Source organism: Haematobia irritans, chromosome 5 (genome assembly GCF_050003625.1).
Source record: "Haematobia irritans isolate KBUSLIRL chromosome 5, ASM5000362v1, whole genome shotgun sequence".
NCBI classification, from domain to species: Eukaryota; Metazoa; Arthropoda; class Insecta; order Diptera; family Muscidae; genus Haematobia; species Haematobia irritans.
The window spans coordinates 89,637,625-89,661,848 of NC_134401.1; the positions used below are offsets into that span (position 1 = coordinate 89,637,625).

A 24,224-nucleotide genomic window follows, 5' to 3' on the forward strand; every position below is an offset into this window, starting at 1 on the left:
TTCGGAAGTTAGTGTGATTTCAACAGACGGACGGACGGACATGCTTAGATCGACTCAGTATTGTGGAGGGTATAAAAATAAATTCCTTCCTTACTTTTTCGGTTTCTACTTCTGGTAAAGACTATTCTAACAATACTAATATATATATATATATATATATATATATATATATATATATATATATATATATATATATATATATATATATATATATATATATATATATATATATATATATATATATATATATATATATATATATATATATATATATATATATATATATATATATATATATATATATATATATATATATATATATATATATATATTTTTTTTTTTTTTAAACTTTTATCACCAAAAAAATTCGTTTGTTACAAAATTTTTATTTTTTCAATAAAAAAAGTTATTTTTGAAACAACAACACAGCCCATTTCTTTTCTGACTTTAGGTCTTTAATAAGACACATTTTACAGTTCAACATGTAATATAGTACAATGTAATGTTGAACATTTTTTCGGAATCTTCCGAACATATGGAATATATGTAAAAAAAAACAAAAAAAAACTTTGGTCGAAGCAGGGATCGAACCCACGACCCTTGGCATGCAAGTCGGACGTAGCAACCACTGCTCCTCTGTGCCAAACTAAGTGTTTGTTTCTGTTAAATAAACTTTGTTTATTCGTTTCGTGGGCGCCACAAGCTATGCTATATAAATATAACTTATATGGATAATTATCTATTGATGACCATAACAGGTACATAGCTCAGTGGTTAGTGTGTTGGCTTACAAAGTGCATGGTCCGCGGTTCGATTCTCCGTCCAGGCGAAAGGTAAAAAAAATTTTAAAAATTTATAAAATCGTATAATTTCTTCTACATTGTTGGTATTACAGGAAAAGGTGCTAAGAATTAAAAAACCTCGTGGATGTGAGAAAGATGTGAGGGAAAATGCAATTAGCAAGAAAACAATGTTTTTTTTTTTTGAGTTAGTATTTATGAAATTGTTTTTACATCCTGGAAAAGAATAAACGTTTATCACAAAAAGTATATACTTTTCTTCCAAATACACTTCCTTACAGCGAAAAGCAAATGAGAAACGTACTTTGTTTGTCTAAAATTTCGTGTGGGAGGAAAGAATTATTTTTTTGCGTGTATATATATAAAATTCAGAAAATTTAAATTTAGTGCAAAAGTAGCATAAAACAAAGGCATGACTTTTGGACGAAAGACCTAAAGAAACTTTTCACTGGACCGCCAATTTTAGGGCCCTCTGAATGAGTTTTTACTGAAGATATCAAATTTGTTATGTTACAAACTTGCTTTTTTTTTGTTGTATTTGATTTTTCCAATTAATAAATAATTGATAAAAACGAGCTCGAGGTCTGGTCTTGGCTATAGTAATCTAACTTTCCATCAGAAGACGGACCGGACGACAATGCCTATATGTGATATAAGTGAGCCTGAATTGAAGAATTATTGCCATAGTCTTACCTATGCTTATTTCCAGTATAGATAGTATAATACAAAATGTTAATATTATGGATATGATAAATCGACACCTGAATCTAGAAAATTGGCAAGCGTTAGACTACTAAATACTTTATAAATTGTTGACTTTTCTTTTGTTGATAGCTATTTGTATAAAAAGCAGTGTTTGGCCTTGAATTAAATCTTTTAAGGCGCTAGCACTAGCCTTTAGTCGGGGCTAAATGCTTCGATTATTGGAACATCTGCAAATGGAATACGAACGTCAGATGATTTCCATTCTTAATTTGGGGTAGAAGAACTCATAAAATAACAAGAGGAATTGTCATATTGTCACTGGCATAAAACCACAAACTCAGCCTAAAATACTAAAAAGGAGGAAATTTTAAGTGGCCAAAGATGATGGGTACTTACAGTTCCCCCTTTTCTGTTTTTTTCTGAAATAGAATAAAGAATTACGAAAACACAGCAATGATAAACATCTGTCGTTTTGTAAATAAATGTCATGGGCGCTGGACTTTTCAAAAAACAAAAAAGTAATACTTCTCTTTACATAAAAAATTACATATAGATATAAAAAATATATATAGGAGAATCAAAATAACAAGTGTTAGCTAAACAGCCGTTGTTGTTATTTTATTGGAATATGGATGCATACAAAAAAATCTGACTCAATCGCGAAATTAATTTATCCAAATAATTTTTAACTGAAATGTATTCAATCACGAAAATTATAGCATAAATCACATTTTTAATTAGGCATAAAAAAATATTTTATTAAAAACTTAATTGATTTCATTTCAAAATTTAAATTAATTTTTTAATTGATTCAAATAAAAAGTTAATTGATGTTGATTGCAGAAAAACAATTAATTTTTTAATTGATTCAATTAAAAATTTAATTGATGTCGATCGGTAAACTAAGATTTTTAATTGATTAAATAAATTATTTTGTTAAACTTAAAAAACTAAAGCAGTTAAACAATTAATTGGGTTTTGCAATCGACATTGATTAATTTATTTAATTGAATTGTTAATTGGAACAAATAATTGTTTAATAAAAACCGCGAAATGATTATTTCAATTAAATTTGTAATTAAAGACGTAACTAGTTTCAATCACTTTCTTAATTGAATTTGTGTTTCTATTTTGATTAAAAAATTTATTGTAAATTTATGTTTTTATTAAAAACTATAAAAGTCAATAATTTTTTAACTGACTCAATTCAATGAATTTGATTAAAAAGTTAATTGTATCAATTAAATTTCTAGTTAAAAAATTAAAAATATTCAATCATTGACTTGAAATAAATGAATGTTTCTTTCTTGATTAAAATGCTAATTGTATCAATTTATTTATTAATTGAAAAAATGTTCAACTTTTTAATTGGAAATATTTTGGTGGTATTTTTTTCTGTGTATTATCATTTCTGTTATTGACAAAATCTCAATTAAAAATTAATTGGATCAATTAATTTCGTGAATAAAGACAGCATTCATTGACAACAGAGAAATTCACCACATGTGGCAAAACAATTGCATGAATAGTCTAAACCCAGTCTAAGCAGAGAGCAGTCCATGGTGGAGGGCAGACAGAAATTATTTTTTTCTGATTCAATCTTCACGATTAATTGATCCAATTAACTATTTAATTGAAATTGATTCAATCACGAACATGACAGTATCAATCACATAATTAATTAGAAATAAAAAATATACTTCATTAGGTTAGGTTAGGTTATGTGGCAGCCCGATGTATCAGGCTCACTTAGACTATTCAGTCCATTGTGATACCACAGTGGTGAACTTCTCTCTTATCACTGAGTGCTACCCGATTCCATGTTAAGCTCAATGACAAGGGACCTCCCTTTTATAGCCGAGTCCGCACGGCGTTCCACATTCCAGTGAAACCACTTAGAGAAGCTTTGAAACCCTCAGAAATGTCACCAGCATTACTGAGGTGGGATAATCCACCGCTGAAAAACTTTTTGGTGTTCGGTCGTAGCAGAAATCGAACCCACGACCTTGTGTGTGCAAAGCGGGCATGCTAACTATTGCACCACGGTGGCTTCATTAAAAACTAATTGATTTTTTCGAAACATTCTATTACTTTTTTAATCGGTTCAATTAAAAAATTAATTAATTTTGGTGACAAAATTCAATTAATTTTTTAAATGAAGCAATCAATTGTTTATTGTATTATTATTTATTTATAATTATTTTATTAACTTTTCTTCTTATGAATTTTTGAGTATAGGTTAGGTTAGGTTAAGAGTATATATAGAAACTAATTTTTACCGAATAAATTTGTTTAAATTCAAATTAAATTTTTAATTGGATATATTTTTTAATTTAATTTGATTAAAGAGTTAATAATATAAATTAATTTTTTAAATGATTACGATTTCACCTTCAGTTAATTTTTATATCCTCCACCATAGGATGGGGGTATATTAACTTTGTCATTCCGTTTGTAACACATCGAAATATTGCTCTAACACCCCATAAAGTATATATATTCTGGGTCGTGGTGAAATTCTGAGTCGATCTGAGCATGTCCGTTCGTCCGTCCGTCTGTTGAAATCACGCTAACTTCCGAAAGAAACAAGCTATCGACTTGAAACTTGGCACAAGTAGTTGTTATTGAGGTAGATCGGATGGTATTGCTTGCAGACCCTCTAAGAGAAGCAAATTTCATCCGATCCAGGTGAAATTTGGTACATGGTGTTAGTATATGGTCTCTAACAACCACGCAAAAATTGGTCCTCATCGGTCCATAATTATGTATAGCCCCCATATAAACCGATCCCCAGTTTTGGCTTGCAGACCCTCTAAAGAAGCAAATTTCATCCGATCCGGCTGAAATTTGGTACATGGTGTTAGTATATGGTCTCTAACAACCACGCAAAAATTGGTCCTCATCGGTCCATAATTATGTATAGCCCCCATATAAACCGATCCCCAGTTTTGGCTTGCGGAGCCTCTAAGAGAAGAAAATTTCATCCGATCCGGCTGAAATTTGGTACATGGTGTTAGTATATGGTCTCTAACAACTATGCAAAAATTGGTCCACATCGGTCCATAATTACATATAGCCCCCATATAAACCGATCCCCCGATTTGGCTTGCGGAGCCTCTAAGAGAAGCAAATTTCATTCGATCCGGCTGAAATTTGGTACATGGTGTAAGTATATGGTCTCTAATGACCATGCAAGAATTGGTCCACATCGGTGCATAATTATATATAGCCCCCATATAAACCGATCACCAGATTTGACCTCCGGAGCCTCTTGGAAGATTCAGTTGATATTTGGTACGTGGTGTTAATATATGGCCTCAAACACCCATGCAAAAATTGGTCGCAATCGGTCCATAATTATATATATCCCCCATATAAACCGATCCCCAGATTTGACTTCCGGAGCCCCTTGGAAGAGCAAAATTCATCCAATTCGGTTGAAAGTTTTACGTGATGTTAGTATATGGTATCCAACAACCAAGTAGGAATTGGTTCGTATCAGTCCATAATTATATATAACCCCCATATAAACCGATCCCGAGATTTGGGTTTGGAGCCTCTTGGAGGAGCAAATTTTATCCGAGTCAGTTGAAATTTGGTACATTGTGCTAGTATATGGCCGTTAACAACCAACTAGGTCCATATCGGTCTATAGTTATATATAGCCCTCAGATAAATCGATCCCCAATCACACAAAAATTATATATAGCCCCCATATAAGCCACCCCCATATTTCAATTCTGGCTCCCTACGTACCGTGCAAAAGTCCGTATCGATTCGTAATTATTTGTAGACTTACCTACACATACCTTTTTGGTCTAATATATACCACGTATGGACTAACTCACAATTTAGAAAACGATTTAAGAGGGTACATAAGATTCGGCCTAGCCGAAATTACGGCCACTTATACTTGTTTTAATTTGAAATATTTTGGTGATATTTTTTCTGTGTACATAAATTTGGTCAAATTTATGTTTGTTTTAGTATGGATTGGTTATATGAATCGGTTACTCTGCTAAATCGTTTACGTTTCAACTAACGGGAAGTCCAATCGAAAAATATGTTTGGGAATCCCCTTTTCGTATATCCTCCTATGAAGGCCCCCCTTTTCGATAAAGAAGCATTCTTGCTACTAGTCTCAAACACTTTGCTTTAAGTTTAATGTTTTTGTTTTTCCATAGTCATAAAAAGAACATGAAACTCCAAATAATAGGCAAACATGTCTGCATGACATATGTGCCTCTCATATTCCCAATTATTTTTTCACTTCATTGCTGCTACTATTGTATTGTAGTTTGCCGAGTTTGTCTAGCCTTAAGAGCGTTCTTCAATTAATTGGTTACTACAAAATAAACACTTTGTTGCTTTATGGGGAACATAATATCGGTGCTCCCCTTTTAGGGGACAGACATCAACACACAAAGAAACTTACATCAAAGAAATGTGGTCTAAGACGTCCAATGGAATATTTGGCAATATCAACGGTCAATTGACAGGCGGCAGCTCCAAAACCAAAAACTCCAATTTTCTTGTAGCATTGCAATAACCAATCGGGTATTTCATAGTCCATAAAAACGTAGCGTCTACCCGTGTTGTTGCCATTTGTAACGCGTTGCTGATAATGCGACTGAATAATTTCCACTATAAGAATCTGTAAAGAAATAAAGGGTACAGGGTGATTATTATTCTCTACAAATAGGAATTATTCCAAAAAGTTTCGTCAGACGGATCAAAAATTGATGTCATACAAGAGAATCGAGCGAATCTCGTGGTTTCCAATTTAAAAAATGCTGGGGAAAAAGTGTAATTAATTCAATTTATTTTATTTAATACAAAGGCGAATTGCATCAATTAATGTTTTGATTGACGTTGGTGATAAGGCGTTCTGTTATGGTGCCAGCAGTGGTGCAATGGTTACCATGCCGGCCTTGCATACAAAAGGTGATGGGATCAATCCTAGTTTCGACCAAACACCAAAAATATTTACAGCGGTGCTTTATCCCCTCTCAGTAATGCTGGTGACATTTCTGAGTGTTTCAAAGCGTTTGAAGGCAATGTGGAACACCATGCGGACTCGGCTATAAAAAGGAGGTCCCTTGTTATTGAGGAAAACACGGAAAAGGGCAAAATATTGATTTTGGAAGAAATCGGTTGAGAGTTAGATATAGCTCCCATATATCTTTCGCCCGATTTCCACTCTTAAGATCACAGAGGCTAAAGCTGTAATCCGATTTACGTGAAACTTTGTACAGAGAGTAGAATAACCATTCTTACTATGCATGACAAATTTGAAATCGGTTCAGATTTAAATATAGCTCCCATATATATCTTTCGAGCGATATCCACACTTATATCTTTCGCCCGATTTACACTCAGATGACCACAGAGGCCAAAGTTTATAACCCGATGTACGTAAAATTTTTCAATGGGAATAGGATTAACATTCTAGTTATGAATGCGAAATTAGCTTGCAATCGTTTCAGACTTAGATAGAGCTTCCGTATAAATCTTTCGTCCGAAATTTTGCACAGGTAATAGGATTAACAATGTTGATATTTGGTTGCAATCGGCCCACCTTGTTTTGCACAGATACTACAATTAAAAGAATCGTCAAGAGTGCTAAATTTGATTGAAATCAGCCCAGATTTAGATATAGCTCCCATAAATATCATTCGTACTATTTTAACTCATATGATCACAGAGGTCAAAGTTTTACTCCGATTTACGTGAAACTCTGCTCAGGGAGTAGAATTAAAATTGAAGGATTTGAGATGGTGTCGAAAATGTAGATCTACAAAGTAGTGCAGGGTATAAGGTAGTCGGCTTCGCTCGTCTGTAGACTTTCCCTACTAGTTGCAATGCCAAGAATCTGACAAAGTCGAACTTTCCTGTCCTAAGCCCAGGAAATTTCATTGGAGATGATCGAAATTGGCATTACCTCCGGATCGCAAGTTGAGGATCCAAATTACTGTTTTGGAAGTGGTTTAGTAGAATTTTAAGATTTAAAAAATCGACCTATCCTCTCATTTTGAAAAAAGACTCGATTAGATAATAATTGTCACACTTATAGTTCGAAGACTGGAAGAATACGTAGTGAGCCCATATGTATTATCGTATTAGTTTTTGGTGGTTAGTTAGGGTGGCTGATTATTTTAAATTTTGTTATTCAAAAGCAAAAATTATTGGAAATAACATCACATTTTAGAATCCTTTTAGATTTGTCTTCAAAGCCATCACAAGGTGCACGATAGTGGCTCTGCGGTATTTTGACCCATTCCCGGTGAAGCGCCGTCTTGATATGATCGACAATGGTGCTGACTTTACTCTCCAAAATGCCCCAGGCGCAAAAGTCCAACGGATTAAGATCTGGAAATTTTGGTGGCCATTGTCTAGTAAAAATGAAGAGAGGAACCTTCTTTTAACTCATTCTTAGTTGGAAAGTCTATGACCTGTGTCCGAAATATGTATGTGCCTAGGGCTTCAAAACTGTCTTTACAACATTTTCGCGATAATATTCGACATTTATTTTGACGCCGCGATCGATGAAGCGACCATCGGCCGCTACCCATTACCATTGGCGGCGCTTGAGTTCAGATGCTGAGTTGCATCTGACCTCTTTGGCAAGTAAACCCGATTATTATGTTTTTAAGGTTGGCTAATAAGTCCCCGGTCTAACAAAGAAAAACACATTTTTTTGTCAAAATTTGTTTTTATTATTCAACATAGTTCCCTTCAAGAGCGATACAACGATCATAACGACCTTCCAATTTTTTGATACCATTTTGGTAGTACTCCTTCGGTTTTGCCTCAAAATAGGCCTCAGTTTCGGCGATCACCTCTTCATTGCAGCCAAATTTTTTCCCTGCGAGCATCCTTTTGAGGTGTAAGAACAAGAAAAAGTCGCTGAGGGCTAGATCTGGAGAATACGGCGGGTGGGGAAGCAATTCGAAGCCCAATTCATGAATTTTTGCCATCGTTCTCAATGACTTGTGACACGGTGCGTTGTCTTGGTGGAACAACACTTTTTTCTTCTTCATATGGGACCGTTTTGCCGCGATTTCGACCTTCAAACGCTCCAATAACGTCATATAATAGTCACTGTAGATGGTTTTTCCCCTTCTCAAGATAATCGATAAAAATTATTCCATGCGCATCCCAAAAAACAGAGGCCATTACTTTGCCAGCGGACTTTTAAGTCTTTCCATGCTTCGGAGACGGTTCACCGGTCGCTGTCCACTCAGCCGACTGTCGATTGGACTCAGGAGTGTGGAGATGGAGCCATGTTTCATCCATTGTCACATATCGACGGAAAAACTCGGGTGTATTACGAGTTAACAGCTGCAAACACCGCTCAGAATCATCAACAGGTTGTTGTTTTTGGTCAAATGTGAGCTCGCGCGGCACCCATTTTACACAGAGCTTCCGCATATCCAAATATTGATGAATGATATGACCAACACGTTCCTTTGATATTTTTAAGGCCTCTGCTATCTCGATCAACTTCATTTTACGGTCATTCAAAATCATTTTGTGGATTTTTTTTGATGTTTTCGTCGGTAACCACCTCTTTCGGGCGTCCACTGCGTTCATCGTCCTCCGTGCTCATTTCACCAAGCTTGAATTTTGCATACCAATCAATTATTGTTGATTTCCCTGGGGCAGAGTCCGGAAACTCATTATCAAGCCAAGTTTTTGCTTCCACCGTATTTTTTCCCTTCAGAAAACAATATTTTATCAAAACAAAACGAAATTCCTTTTTTTCCATTTTTTTTCACAATAACAAAAGTTGCTTCACAAAAGACGCTCTATCTCACAAACTAATTGACTTACAGACGTCAAATTTTGACACGAATCATTTGAAGGTTGATATTATATAAAAATAATATGCATTTAATACTAGCGACGCCATCTATGTGTCAGACCGGGGACTTATCAGCCAACATGTTAGGTGGTTTCTCATTGAGCAAAGCAACTCCTTGGCCCTTTCCGGTCTAACTTGTTTTTGTGCATCGGCGAGTTTTTGTACTTTTTGGAAACTCATTTATTCTTCAATATCTATTGATCCGTTCTACGATATGTACAGCTCACGAGAAAGTTTTCTATCATAACGTCGTGGGTTTTGATCAAATCTGGTTTTAATATTTCTGGTGGGTTTTCGCCCACCACTGCCAATATCACAGTAAGGGGCAATAGTACAAGAAACAATAGATTTATTCACATTTAAATGCAGGAGGCCTCTAAGGATAGCCAATTGTGGGTTTCCAGCCATATATAAAGTAATCACAACATCACGCTTCAATTCCATTACGAATAACTTAATGCCTGAATGTAATATACCAAAATGTTTTTGTAATATTGTAAACAATAAAATTAATTGTCACTAAAATAAATCTTTCAGTTGTTTCGAAGTTGGTTGCAATACTTATCGTGGCTTGTACATCTCAATTTTTATCATTGAAAAAGTAAAAATTGGATCCCGAAATGGTAGCGGGATAAACTCATTTCAATTGAAAGGCCTTCTGTTTTACATTGCAAAGATCGCTATAATTTAGGGTAATTCAAAAACACTATCCTTTCGGAAGACACTCCAATTATGGCTCAAGCCATATTACCAGCTGATGACAATGCAATTAAAATTAGTCCAATTGTCATTACCATGTCCATTATACATATAATTATGAGTCAAAAAAACATTACATTGAAATTTGTTATCTAAAGCCTCCGTTTGAAATAATTCGTCAGCTGTTTTTCCTAAGTATAGATCCCGAAAACCCAAACAAGCTGCTTCAAACAATCAACAAAGACAAAGGTGCAAAGGAAGGAGACTAAAAGTGGGCATATGACACGCTACTGTTTAACTCTTAAAAGTTGTTTATTTAAAACCAATCAACAAGCAGACGGACGGACGGACGTATTTATACAGTTCCCTTAATTTATTTTTTTATTTAATCGTGACGCAATGTGTGTCGTAATTTCCATTGTATACAATCGTTTGTTTATTTTATAAGACATGACCTTTGCGTCGTACCACGAGCTCTGCATGTTTTTTTTCTTTTTTTTTATTCCAGCTAACCTTAAAGGATTGCCTGGAGAAGTTTGATATGTGGAATTATTTCCCTTTTGGGATACTTCAAATATGCCATGCTACGTAGGAGTTAATTGTGAAACAATGGAAGACACTTCAATGCCATAAAGTATCTTATGTATATGTTACTTAATGCGTCTGAAGTGCTATATTTTATAGCAATCATCGAGCGAGTGAGAGAAAAAATGTTGAAGAGCATATGTTTGTATATGGCTCGTGAATTTCTTCAACCAATTGGTGTCCTTGTACTGTGTTTAAACTGGGATAATCGAAAGTGAATCATCTTTTTTCCCCCACACAAAAAGGTTTGCATATAAGCAGTGAATATGTTCTTTTTGGGTACCGTGTCGAATTGGGAATTGGGAGCAATGAAGTTTACTCACGCAACAAAATGAACGTTTTTGAAAACGTATGTCGCAAACGTTGTTGGTGTGCTACAGTTTTTTTTGTATTTTCCCGAAAAGTTCAAATCAGTGTTGAACCGTTATATAGCTTTAGTGGCACCTTAACTGAAAAAACAGTGAACCCACCAGGAAGAAAACTTTTTGGTTAATTTTAGAAAATTTTGAATATTTTTAGAAATTTTTAACTAAACAGTATCACAAGCGTTGGCATCATGCCGATATCACAAAAATAAGTAAATATTCTTCGACAAATTCAAAAAAATTTATCAGACATATATAATTTTTTTCACATTTTAAAGAAAATTTTGTAGTTTGAAGGAAAAAATTGGAGTTCAAAATTGCAAGAATGTTTTTAGTGACATACGAAGTTCATGATGGACGCTTTTTTAGTAAAATTTACAAAATTGAAGAAATAATGAATTATTTTGTGAGAAATATGAATTTAGTAAATCTCTTTGCTTAATTTATGTATAATTTGTTCCCGTCTTTTAGTTCATGTAACTAACGTACGCAAAAAATTATTAAAGTAAATGAAACATTCTTCAAATATAATAATTTGATGAACTAAAATATAGTTAAATTGGCTTTAGTGAAATAGAGAGTTCACTTTTTTTAGAGTGTTTTCCATCTTTGCTTTTTGTGCCACCTTTTTGTCATATTGTGCCAGTTTTTAATTAATTCCTTTTATTCTGAAGTAGTTTTTGTAAATATTGGTCTCAAATCACATTCCAAATATCCGAATTAATACACTCAAAAAAAGTGAACTCTCTATTGCACTAAAGCCAATTTAAATTTATTTTAGTTCATGGAATTATTATGTTTGGAGAAAGTTTCCTTTACTCCAATAAATTTTTGCGTACGTTAGTTAAATTAACTAAAACCGAGAAAAAACATGTATATACGGCCGTAAGTTCGGCCAGGCCGAATCTTATATACCCTCCACCATGGATTGCGTAGAAACTTCTATGAAAGACTAACATCCACAATCGAATTACTTGGGTTGTGGTATCTTAAAACTTCTTAACATCGTTTTCTAAATGGTGAGTTAGTCCATACGTGGTATATATTAGACAAAAAGTTATGTATAGTTAAGTCTACAAATAATTAGGAATCGATATGGACTTTTTGCACGGTACGTAGAGAGTCAGAATTGAAATATGGGAGTCGCTTATATGGGGGCTATATACAATTATGACCCAATTTTTGTGTGATTGGGGATCGATTTATCTGAGGGCCATATATAACTATAGACCGATATGGACCTAGTTAGGCATGGTTTGTTAACGACCATATACTAGCACAATGTACCAAATTTCAACTCACTCGGATGAAATTTGCTCCTCCAAGGGCCTATATATAATTATGGACCGATATCGACCAATTTTTGCATGGGAGTTTGAGGCCATATATTAACACCACGTACCAAATTTCAACTGAATCAGATGAATTTTGGTCTTCCAAGAGGCTCCGGAGGTCAAATTTGGTGATCGGTTTATATGGGGGCTATATATAATTATGGACCGATGTGGACCGATGTGGACCAATTTTTGCATGTTTGTTAGAGACCATATACTAACACCATGTACCAAATTTCAGCCGGATCGGATGAAATTTGCTTCTCTTAGCGGCCTCGCAATCCAAATCGGGGGATCGTTTTATATGGGGGCTATATATACTAACACCATGTACCAAATTTCAGCCGGATCGGATGAAATTTGCTTATCTTAGAGGCCTCGTAAGCCAAATTGGGGGATCGCTTTATATGGCGGCTATATATAATTATGGACGGATGTGGACCAATTTTTGCATGTTTGTTAGAGACCATATACTAACACCATGTACCAAATTTCAGCCGGATCGGATGAAATTTGCTTATCTTAGAGGCCCCGAAATCCAAATCGGGGGATCGGTTTATATGGGGGCTATATATACTAACACCATGTACCAAATTTCAGCCGGATCGGATGAAATTAGCTTCTCTTAGAGGCCTCGCAAGCCAAATTTGGGGGTACGTTTATATGGGGGCTATACGTAAAAGTGGACCAATATGGCCCATTTGCAATACTATCCGACCTACATCAATAACAACTACTTGTGCCAAGTTTCAAGTTGATAGCTTGCTTCGTTCGGAAGTTAGCGTGATTTCAACAGACGGACGGACGGACATGCTCAGATCAACTCAGAATTTCACCACGACCCAGAATATATATATATATATATATATATATATATATATATATATATATATATATATATATATATATATATATATATATATATATATATATATATATATATATATATATATATATATATATATATATATATATATATATATATATATATATATATATATACTTTATGGGGTCTTAGAGCAATATTTCGATGTGTTCCAAACGGAATGACAAAGTTAATATATCCCATAGCATAGAATTTGTTCTTCCATTAGTTTGGCTCCAATGCAAAGGATACAAAATATTATGTTATACATCCCACATTCGCATTTCAGGACGATAGCGCCATTATTGAAGACTGTAGTGTGACTACAACAGACAGACAGACAGACGGAGATGCTCATATCGTCTTACAACTTCTCCCTGATCAAGAATATATATACATTATATAGTCGGAAATCGATATTGCGATGTGGTGGGTATAAAAAAGAAATGTTTTGAGTTTGCGACGTTTGTCAATTTTTCTACATTTACGTCGTTTACAACATTGCGACATTGACTGTATACGTTGCTTGTGCGTGGGTGGATAATTTGCTGTTGATGATAATAACAGCTACGTAGCATAGTGGCTTAAAAACTAAATGGTCCGTAGCTCAATTCAATTCCACTATGAATCGAATATTATAGTTTCCTTTGAAATTTCAGGGGGGTTTGATGACAAATATTCTCCCGAGCAGAGCAGTTCAACTAGAACATTTCCCGAAAATAAATGTACAGATTTTACGTATGATGATTAAAGGGTGATACGGTCAAAATTTGGTCAATATAAACTTGACGTATTTCTTTCAATTTTGCATTTAAAAAACCTGAACACCCCTCATTTTGAAGGTGTGTGTGTGTGTAGAATGTTGCTCCCATTTTGATTTTGGCATTCACTCTTCAGTTGTCAAAATGCCGTCCAAGCAAGAAGAGCAGCGTATCAACATTTTGCTCGCGCATCGCGCAAATCCGGGCTACTCGCATGCAAAGCTGGCAAAATCGCTAAAAGTTGCCAAATCAACCGTTACAAATGTAATTAAAGTGTTTGGGGGACGTTTGTCGACAGCCAGGAAGTCTGGATCGGGGGGAAATCGAAAACCGGAAGCCGCTGAGACGACAAAGAGAGTTGCCGGTAGTTTCAAGCGAAACCCTAACCTCTCTCTCCGAGATGCCGCAAATAAGCTGGGTGTATCGTCTACAACCGTGCATCGAGCCAAAAAACGAGCCGGACTATCGACTTACAAGAAGGTAGTGACTCCAAATCGCGATGATAAACAAAATACGACGGCCAAAGCACGATCCCGGAGGCTGTACACGACGATGCTGACGAAGTTTGACTACGTGGCAATGGACGACGAAACCTACGTCAAAGCCGACTACAAGCAGCTTCCGGGACAGGAGTTTTATACGGCAAAAGGAAGGGGAAAGGTAGCAGATATTTTCAAGCACATAAAACTGTCAAAGTTCGCAAAGAAATATCTGGTTTGGCAAGCCATCTGTACCTGTGGCTTGAAAAGCAGCATTTTCATAGCTTCCGGAACTGTAAACCAAGAAATTTACGTGAAAGAGTGTTTGAATAAACGTCTGCTGCCTTTCCTGAAGAAACACGATTGTTCCGTACTGTTTTGGCCGGATTTGGCATCTTGCCATTACGGTAAAAAGGCCATGGAGTGGTACGCCGCCAACAACGTGCAGGTGGTTCCCAAGGACAAGAACCCTCCCAACACGCCAGAGCTCCGCCCAATTGAGAAATACTGGGCTATTGTCAAGCGGAACCTAAAGAAGACCAAAAAACTGCTAAGGACGAGCAGCAGTTCAAGGCAAACTGACTTTCTGCGGCGAAGAAGGTGGACAAGGTGGCTGTACAAAATCTGATGGCAGGTGTCAAGCGTGAGGCCCGGCAATTCGGATTTGGAAAAGCGAGAGCCTAACTGAATATTTTTATCACCCTTTATATCAGATTCTGGATTTATAAGAACCATTTTTGTTTGAATTTTAGAGGAATCATCAACATCTTTTGTAAGTGTACAAGAAAATGATGAAATAATGCCTGGATTTGAAATCTTAAATTCACCCCCATTATATAAATGATTGCAAGAAGTAAAACCTGGAAATTTTGCAAGCAATTTTCATGACCAGTACGCTTTCTATACCCTCAAGAAGTGAAATCGGTCTATATGGAGGCCTTACCAAATGGACCGGTAAAAACTAAATCCGATACACGTTTTTGTGAGTCTAAAATACCAGTATATTTATAATTTCAGGCAAATCGGATAAAATCTACGGATTTTGTCCATCCAAACGTAACATTTTGCTCTTGAAACAAGTTTGAGGTGATCATATACTTTCTCTGCGTGTATGAACCAATACTTAAGTGAAGGTAAACATTTTTGGATTCAAGTAAATTTTTTTTATCTGTGTAGAGTGCATGATAACCAAGAAGACCAAATAATCAATAGATCAATATTTTATATGATAGTGCCTTCGATACATTGTTTCAGTGCTGTTGAATGTTTACAAAACCCGAACGCAACAGAAAAAAAGAGTTGAGAATATTAAAATGGTTTATGAGGTGTTACAGCACAATTGAATGGGCGGGCATCTGTCAGAAGGGATGGTGAAGAAGGCCAGAAGCAGCACTTGAAACTGGAGGGGATGATGTAAATGTTGGAGAGATCAAAAAAAGCATATGGCCCATTGCTGCCATGGACACGATAACAAGAACATGAGGCAAATTCCCATCACAAAAAATATTCCGATAAAATGACTACAGCCTGTAGAAAAGTTCATTAAAAAAATATTTCATATAAAGTTGCCAATACTCTCTAGACTCTAGAAAAGTCGATGATTTGTTAAAGTGCCTGTTGGCATATTTTCACAAAAAAAAAAAAAAAAAAACAAGGCAACAAAATAAAATAAAATCTTGCACAATATACTGCATAAAGTGTTGGACCATCATTATGAAGAAATCAAAACAAGTGTTTATGGAATTCAATGTTTCTTTTCATAACACTTTTGGAGTTCGTTGGTTGGATTTTGTTCAAAAATTAATGTTCAAATCGAAACATTGGCCCTGTTTTGGTGGAATGGTATTCATTTGAAGATACACCGAATTAGGTCACTATTACGAAAAGTGCCATATGCTTCGAATACCATATTGTCAGAGGGTAATTGTCAGCTAAAATTGTATTCCTTGGGAATATTTATTGTGTTAATTGATTTTTAACAAGTGTTCCATGGATTCCTCGTGTTTTTTTTTATTTTGTTGTGGTGCCATTTCATTTCGGTCTTCTGTGATTTAATTAAGCTCAAACATGAGAAATGCATTTCAAATGGATTGTTTCCATTTCAAAGACAAGAAACTTCATTATGGGTATCCGGCTGCAACTTGTTTTCCATATTGATGAAGTCTGTGATTTAAGTTAACATGAAGATTAACAACAGTCATTTGGTATCAATTCTCGTCTGTCTTAAAGAATGGTAAATGTATAGAAAAATTCGACAGGCAGAGTATTTTAATAGATGTGGTCCAATTTCGATGTTTCATCGAACATAAAATATCGGCATGTTCTCCTTGTTAGATCATGAATTGTCGCATATTTTATTGTTGTAAGCCCCATAAGTCACAGGTCTCATGAAAAGTTTGTTTAAGTCAACGAAAAGATAGACAAGTATATACAGCAGTCAATTTAAATACCCGCCACCATGAATCAAATATAATAGTGTCCTTTGAAAACTCTCTGTCGTAGTGGGTTACTTGATGGGTTTGATGACAGCTATTCTCCCATGCAGGTCAGTTCAACGAGTACGCTTCCCGACGAAAAATGTATACCATCAAGAAGTGAAATCGGTCTATATCGGACGCCTTACCAAATGAACCGATAAAAATTAATGAGATACATGTTTTTAAGGGTCTAAAATACCAGTATATTTAGAATTTCAGGCAGCTCGGATAAAAATTGCGGTTTCTACAAGATAAAGGATTTAAATCGGAAGATCCGTCTATTAGGGGGGCTATGACAAAAACATGGACCGATACACACCACACTAATAGAAACAGGAATATACGGCCGTAAGTTCGGCTTGGCCGAATCTTATGCTCCCTCTACCATGGATTGCATAGAAACTAAAGAAATAAAATTTTGATAGATTATTTTTGGCGATATGGACCAATTTTTGTGCGATTGGCGATCGGCTATATGTATATAACTTTAGACCGATATGGACCAATTTTTGCATGGCTGTTAGCGGCCATATACTAGCGCAATGTATCAAATTTCAATTGTTAGATACCATATACTAACACCATGTCACAAATTTCAACCGGATCGGATGAAATTTACTCTTCCAAGAGGCTCCGGATTTCAAATCTGCGGATCGGTTTATATGGGGGATATATATAATTATGGACCTATATGGACCAAGTTTTGCATGGTTGTTAGAGACGATATACTAACACCACGTACCAAATTTCAACCGGATCGGATGAATTTTGCTACTCCAAGAGGCTCCGGAGGTCAAATCTGGGGATCAGTTTATATAGGGGCTATATATAACTATGGACCGATATGGACAAATTTTGTGCATGGTTGTTAGGTACCATATACTAACACCACGTACCAAACTTCAATCGGATCGGATGAATTTTGCTCCTCCAAAAAAGCTCTGGAGGTCAAATCTGGGGATCGGTTTATATGGGGGCTATATATAATTATGGACCGATATGGACAAATTCTTGCATGGTTGTTTGGGACCATATACTTACATCACGTACCAAATTTCAACCGGATCGGATGAAATTTGCTCCTCCAAGAGGATCCGCAAGCCAAATCTAGGGGTCGGTTTATATGGGTGCTATACGTAAAAGTGGTCCGATATGGCGCATTTGCAATACCATCCGACCTACATCAATAACAACACCTTATGCCAAGTTTCAAGTCGATAGCTTGTTTCGTTCGGAAGTTAGGGTGATTTGAACAGACGGACGGACATGCCTAGATCGACTCAGAATTTCACCACGACCCAGAATATAAACACTTTAGGGGGGTTTTAGAGCAATATTTCGATGTGTTACAAACGGTATGACAAGGTTAATGTACCCCCCATCCTATGGTGGAGGGAATAAAAAGTTGGGACAAACAAAAAACCCAAAAATTTTTTGAAAAATGTGCCGATAGCTTTCTTGAGAGAATAGAAGTTTTGGGCGAAATATTTCGTTATTATTCGATTTTTAAATTTGAATGAGCCAACCTTTCGATTATTGAAATGCTGGAATGTAGCATCGCGATTTATCGGCTGTATTGTTCGATTTTGGTCTTTATCGATAGACGATTTTACTCTGTTTCCATCAAGTAACAAGTCGATATCAATTGCCTATACATAATATTGTGGAAAATAATTACATCCTTCATGATATCGTAAATTCTTGCCCGGATGCCCTACATTTCGGCATCGTTAAAAGAAATTCTATATTTATAAAAATCATTTATAGTTCATAACTTACCACACATACGGGCAGCACCAGGCCGATCATATATAGCCAGAAATTATTAATGGTGGACTCTTTAAAGGGATGCATCAACGATTCATCGTCACAGAAGAACCCACGTTTATATGGTTCGCCCCAGAGGAAAAAACACAAGACAGGAAAAAGAACTGCAATGAAAAATAAAAATAAAAAACAAAATTACTACTACTGCAATAGGTAAAACAAAAATCAATATAAATATTTTACAATGTATATGGATCAGCAGGCTTCTAACTACCTCCCAAGTAAAAAGCTATTTCGATTTTTGTTTATAATAAAAATTGAGATTAAACGAATTTTCTTGTCTGTGTTTGATTTTCATTGGAAAATAAAGTCATAAAAATCTTTACAAACCAACTTCCTCAATCATGTTATTGGGTAAACTCAAGAAGATGCTGAAGGAAATAATAGCTTCCAAATGGACAAATAAATTTGTCCAACAAATGAGGAAACTCCCAATATGTGCACTTTCAAAATAAACTCATTTTCCAAGAGTTCAAAAGTCCATTACCTAAGGAGTGGGGAATTCGTTCAGCAGTGTTTTAGTTATCTTGTAAGAAACCGTGAAATTTTTTACAAATACAAAAATTATGATATTTTCCACACTTCTCTATTATTTGATGAAGTACCACATATGGTTAATGTTTAAAATGGTCAAGTGTCTGTAATAGGATCATAGACATCTCAACCAAGTGACAATTTTTGGTAAAGAATACAAAGTGGCATCTTGAACAGAAGCTAGAATTTGTCATCTAAAACAGAAAAAAAAACAAATTTTCCTAAGCAATTTCTAACAAAGTGTTCGTTAATAGCAAATAGAAGAGATTTCAACCGGATCGTAGCAACGGTTGTTTGCAATCTGTTTGTTCTTTTTTCCATGTGGAGAAGATTTTTTCAAGACATAAGAAATTCTACATCCTCAACTATTTTATTTCAAGAAAATTGGTTGATTTTTGTTAAATTTTCTGTTATGCGATTAATTTTTCGATTTATATGGGAGCTATGTCAAAACTTGGCCGATCTATATAGCCCATCTTAGAATTTGACCTGCACTAAAAAAAGTTTACTTGGATCCAAAGAAGTTGACCTTCCCATAAGGATTTTGGTATTGATTTCGAGCAAAAGATGCGGCTTCCTTATAATATAGACAGTTTTAGCGACCTATCTGTGTTTAAATCTTGGATCAATAACATTAAAATTAGGATGCAGATCGCATCTCGATTTTTTTATTTTTCGCGGTATATTAATAAAGCTATTCACGTACAAACAAGTGCCAGTTTAAAAATCCAAATTATAACGGATACTTCAAAGTAAAAAATGTTTTCTTTAAACCAAAGACGCTAAATCCTCCTTAGCCTATATTTGAAGTTTTTTTATCTAGATCTAAAGTTTCAATATTTAAGTTAATTTAAGGACGATTTCTGTAAATCAAAAATTTGTTTTTTTTTACATTAAGAAAGATTTGCCTTAGTTCAAAGATGAACGGCTATAAGGGAGGGAAGCAGATTTCCAAAATTGGTGTCCTAAATTTTATGATCAAAATTTTTGAAGCAAAGATTTGTCCTTAATATTTTGTACATTGCGCATACTAAAATTTAGGTTGCATAATCTTTAATATCATGTAAATATTTTTTTCAGTGTGCTTGGAAATGAAAATTAATCAAATGGGAGAATTTTGGTTAAATTCTGTCTTCTTCTGGTCCCACTCCCCCTACCAGATATCAAGAAATGATATTTCACCTCATGATCACCTTTTACGATCTTTGAAAATTTCATGTAACTCGTTACAGCCGCTATCGGAATATACAAGCAAGGTTAGGTTAGGTTATGTGGCAGCCCGATGTATCAGGCTCACTTAGACTATTCAGTCCATTGTGATACCACAGTGGTGAACTTCTCTCTTATCACTGAGTGCTGCCCGATTCCATGTTAACCTCAATGACAAGGGACCTCCTTTTTATAGCCGAGTCCGAACGGCGTTCCACATTCCAGTGAAACCACTTAGAGAAGCTTTGAAACCCTCAGAAATGTCACCAGCATAACTGAGGTGGGATAATCCACCGCTGAAAAACTTTTTGGTGTTCGGTCGTACCAGGAATCGAACCCATGACCTTGTGTATGCAAGGCGGGCATGCTAACCATTGCACCGCGGTGGCTCCCATATACAAGCAAACATTACCAGATTTCATAAGTACATACAGATAGATAAATGTGTTACAAGGGGAATGGCGAACTTATTTTACCCTCGGCACAATTCCATGGTAGTGGGTATATGTAAGTAAAAATTTTTTTTCACAAATTAAGTATACACAGATTTTTATTTACCAAGGACCGAAATTTTAGACAAATAAAGCTTCCTTCTAACGCTAAAAAATCCTCTTTAAAAATAAAGAAAATAAGAAAAGAAAAAATAATTGCAACGCAGTCGCATCATGAGTTTGTATTTATTTACACTTAAAAAATCCTTTATGACAAAGAGCAATTTCAATATTCTCACATTTCATTGCAGAGCAAAATATTTCTTTTTCGGTTGCAACTATTATAATATCTTAAAATTAGTAATTTTTTCCCGAATTGTGTCGGTTGTAATTTGATAAAATGTCTTTAATATTTAAAAAAAATTTAAAACCAATTTGTTTATTTAATACAAAAAAAATAAACCTAAAATTTTTTCGTGGTGGGTTTAATTTTTTGTGTGTAAAAAAACAAATGGTATTTGTTTCAGTGTACTTATGTACATATGACTAACAGCTCACATAAATGAATCGAATAGGAATTTTCTATGAAAGGGCACAACCAGCTGGAGTAAATTAATTCTTGCCTTAAATAGTATAATTAAATGTCATAATAAAAATTTCAGTTATGTTAAATAAAAGTTTTGATTAAAATGGAAAAAGAAAATTCCTACGCCACAACTAGAGACGCCAGCCAATTAATTAAAAATATTTCAAATTTCCAACATAACTCCATCTGAAGAGCCATGTAATTATTTGTAATGTATTATTCCTCCTACTTGATTTACAGTGCTGCTTGAGTAACATTCTGGTTACTCCTCTATGGAGAAGAGAGTTCCAGTGAGGTATAGTAGCAAGTACAAATTTTTAAAAAGGGCCCTATGCCAAGGCACATTTGTAATATTCTGAAACATGGGTTTAGTTGGACAAACTTGGTGGTGCAATGGATAGGATGGCTGTCTTGCCTACAGAGAATCATGGGCGCAAATCCAGTTTCGATCAAAATAATTTTTTTCAACCGTGGATAATTCCCTATCTGTAATGTGGAAAAATCGTTTCTGTTGATAACAATTTGATTCCACTTATTTATAATTTAATTTAATTTTTATTGCGGGAGAGGATGGGAAAATGCCTTATGCACCTGACACTGCATCTATATGGCGTGTGTTGGACTCCGTCACAGTTAACGATACCAAGAACCCACCCTGCCTCATCCCGGCATATGCCACCTCGGAACCACTTTTGCATTACTTCGATCAGCCTAACCCTTCTCAGTCTGCGGCCGCTTTCATTCATCGCAAATTCATGTCGGCCTTCTTCTTGCGAAGAACGTATTCTGCCTATCTGCTTCCATCATCCCAGAGCTTCTCATTCAGTAAGATCTTAGTGATTATATTTCGGGGGGAGATACGACCGATTTCAATCTCCACTTCACTATGTCGTTCTGACCATCGGATACATTTGAAAAATATGTGATCTGCATCATCCATAATTTCTTCTTCTCGTTTTTGCCCGTGTTCGTACTACATTTCCCCATATAGTACAAATATTTACAAAAATAGCCGTGGTCATATAGCATCTGGGTTATGTAGTAGTTAGGTTAGGTTAGGTGGCAGCCCGATATATCAGGCTCACTTAGACTATTCAGTCCATTGTGATACCACATTGGTGAGCTTCTCTCTTATCACAGAGTGCTGTCCGATTCCATGTTAAAGGGACCTCCTTTTTATAGCCGAGTCCGAACGGCGTTCCACATTGCAGTGAAATCACTTAGAGAAGCTTTGAAACCCTCAGAACCAGCATTACTGAGGTGGGACAATCCACCGCTGAAAAACTTTTTGGTGTTCGGTCGAAGCAGGAATCGAACCCACGACCTTGTGTATGCAAGGCGGGCATGTTAACCATTGCACCACGGTGGCTCCCTAAGTAGTAGTTTACTTCACCGTGTTTTCTGTCTTCGAATATCTGTTATAAGCCGATGTGTCCACCTGCCTCTTCTTTCGTTTCTCCAGCGTTCTTGCCATTTCTCTATTGTTTCTCCATAAATGACCTTTATCGCGTTCAGTTTGTTGGCAAGAAATATCTTCCTTTGCTCAGTTGTCTGAGGGTCTATTGGGACCATTGCCGCTATCACTAGTACGCCGTTTCTCGACAATGTGCGAAACACTGATGTAATACTCAGGGCTGCTGTTCTCAGCACAGAGGTCAGTTTATTTACTCGAGTCTGTCGTTGTAGTGCCGGCGCATACTCTAACTGTTTGAAGTACGGTAGTTTTGTGTCTAGTCTTAAGTCTATGTACTTGATTGACGGCCTTGTATTCATGACTACATAACCTAACCTAACCTATGGTCAACTGTAGTCCATGTTAGTCCAGCTAGGTTTTCGTTCGCATCATCGTTTGACGCAGTTTGCGTTAGGCCTCTTCCGTGTTTCTAGCTCTTATTACCGCAGCTATATCGTCTGCATAGGAATGTGTAGTCGGACATATCTATCCTTAAGATCTCATCTTACGTTGCATACCTAGGATTCTGCATTACAATCTTATAACCCAGTCCCCGGGGTTTTTGTTTATATCAAACCTGATCTCTTCCCATTATTTAGTCTCCTTTGCTCTTACTTATGCTGTGCACCACTTATCTTTTTGTCTCTTGGTAAGCGTTATGTTCTGCCTCTGCATCACTCTCGTGTATTTGGTCGCAGCCTTTATACAATAACGCCTAACACTCATCGATCGCGGTGTTCCACTAGTAAATGGCCTTGCGCTTTGAATTGACAATTTAACTTAATTAGAGAGTGTATATCTTAAATTTTTAGCTAAGGCCTTCTCATTCGAGCCGCCCACAATTACCCCACAGTAATGTGTGCCCTTAGAAAATTATCCATGTTCTATGTCCCGCCCATACCCATATCTATGTCGTTCGTTGTCCCTATCATGGATGCATGTAATTAAAATGACATTAAAAGAAGCAGAATTTTGCGGAAAACTGAGCACGTACTTCATGGAGTACTGTGTTGGGGGTGTCTGAATGCCTTGAGGAACGGCGATATGCCACTATCCTACGTTGTGAGATGTTTGCTTAATAAGGAAATTCTTTGGAATGGAAAAGAGCTGGAACTGACAGCCACCAGAATTGGTTAGTGGTGCCACATGAACATAAATTTAATTGGGCGTAATACCTGCAGAATTTTCTAAACAAACCATTTCAAGCAAAGGAGTCACCTTTGCTCAAAGATGACATTGCTTTGTGAGAT

General features: G+C 35.7%; 1 protein-coding gene across 2 annotated transcripts in view; it reads right to left on the reverse strand.

The window, feature by feature from the left end:
- The window catches only part of wun (wunen), a 251,138-nt gene that overhangs the window by 29,019 nt on the left and 197,895 nt on the right, over positions 1-24,224 (reverse strand). For both annotated transcript variants that reach the window (XM_075310420.1, XM_075310421.1), the window contains exons 3-4: positions 18,714-18,865; positions 5,941-6,159 (exon numbers count right to left, since the gene is read on the reverse strand). In XM_075310420.1, the coding sequence (XP_075166535.1) occupies positions 5,941-6,159; positions 18,714-18,865 (371 nt within the window). The remainder of the gene's footprint in view (positions 1-5,940; positions 6,160-18,713; positions 18,866-24,224) is intronic.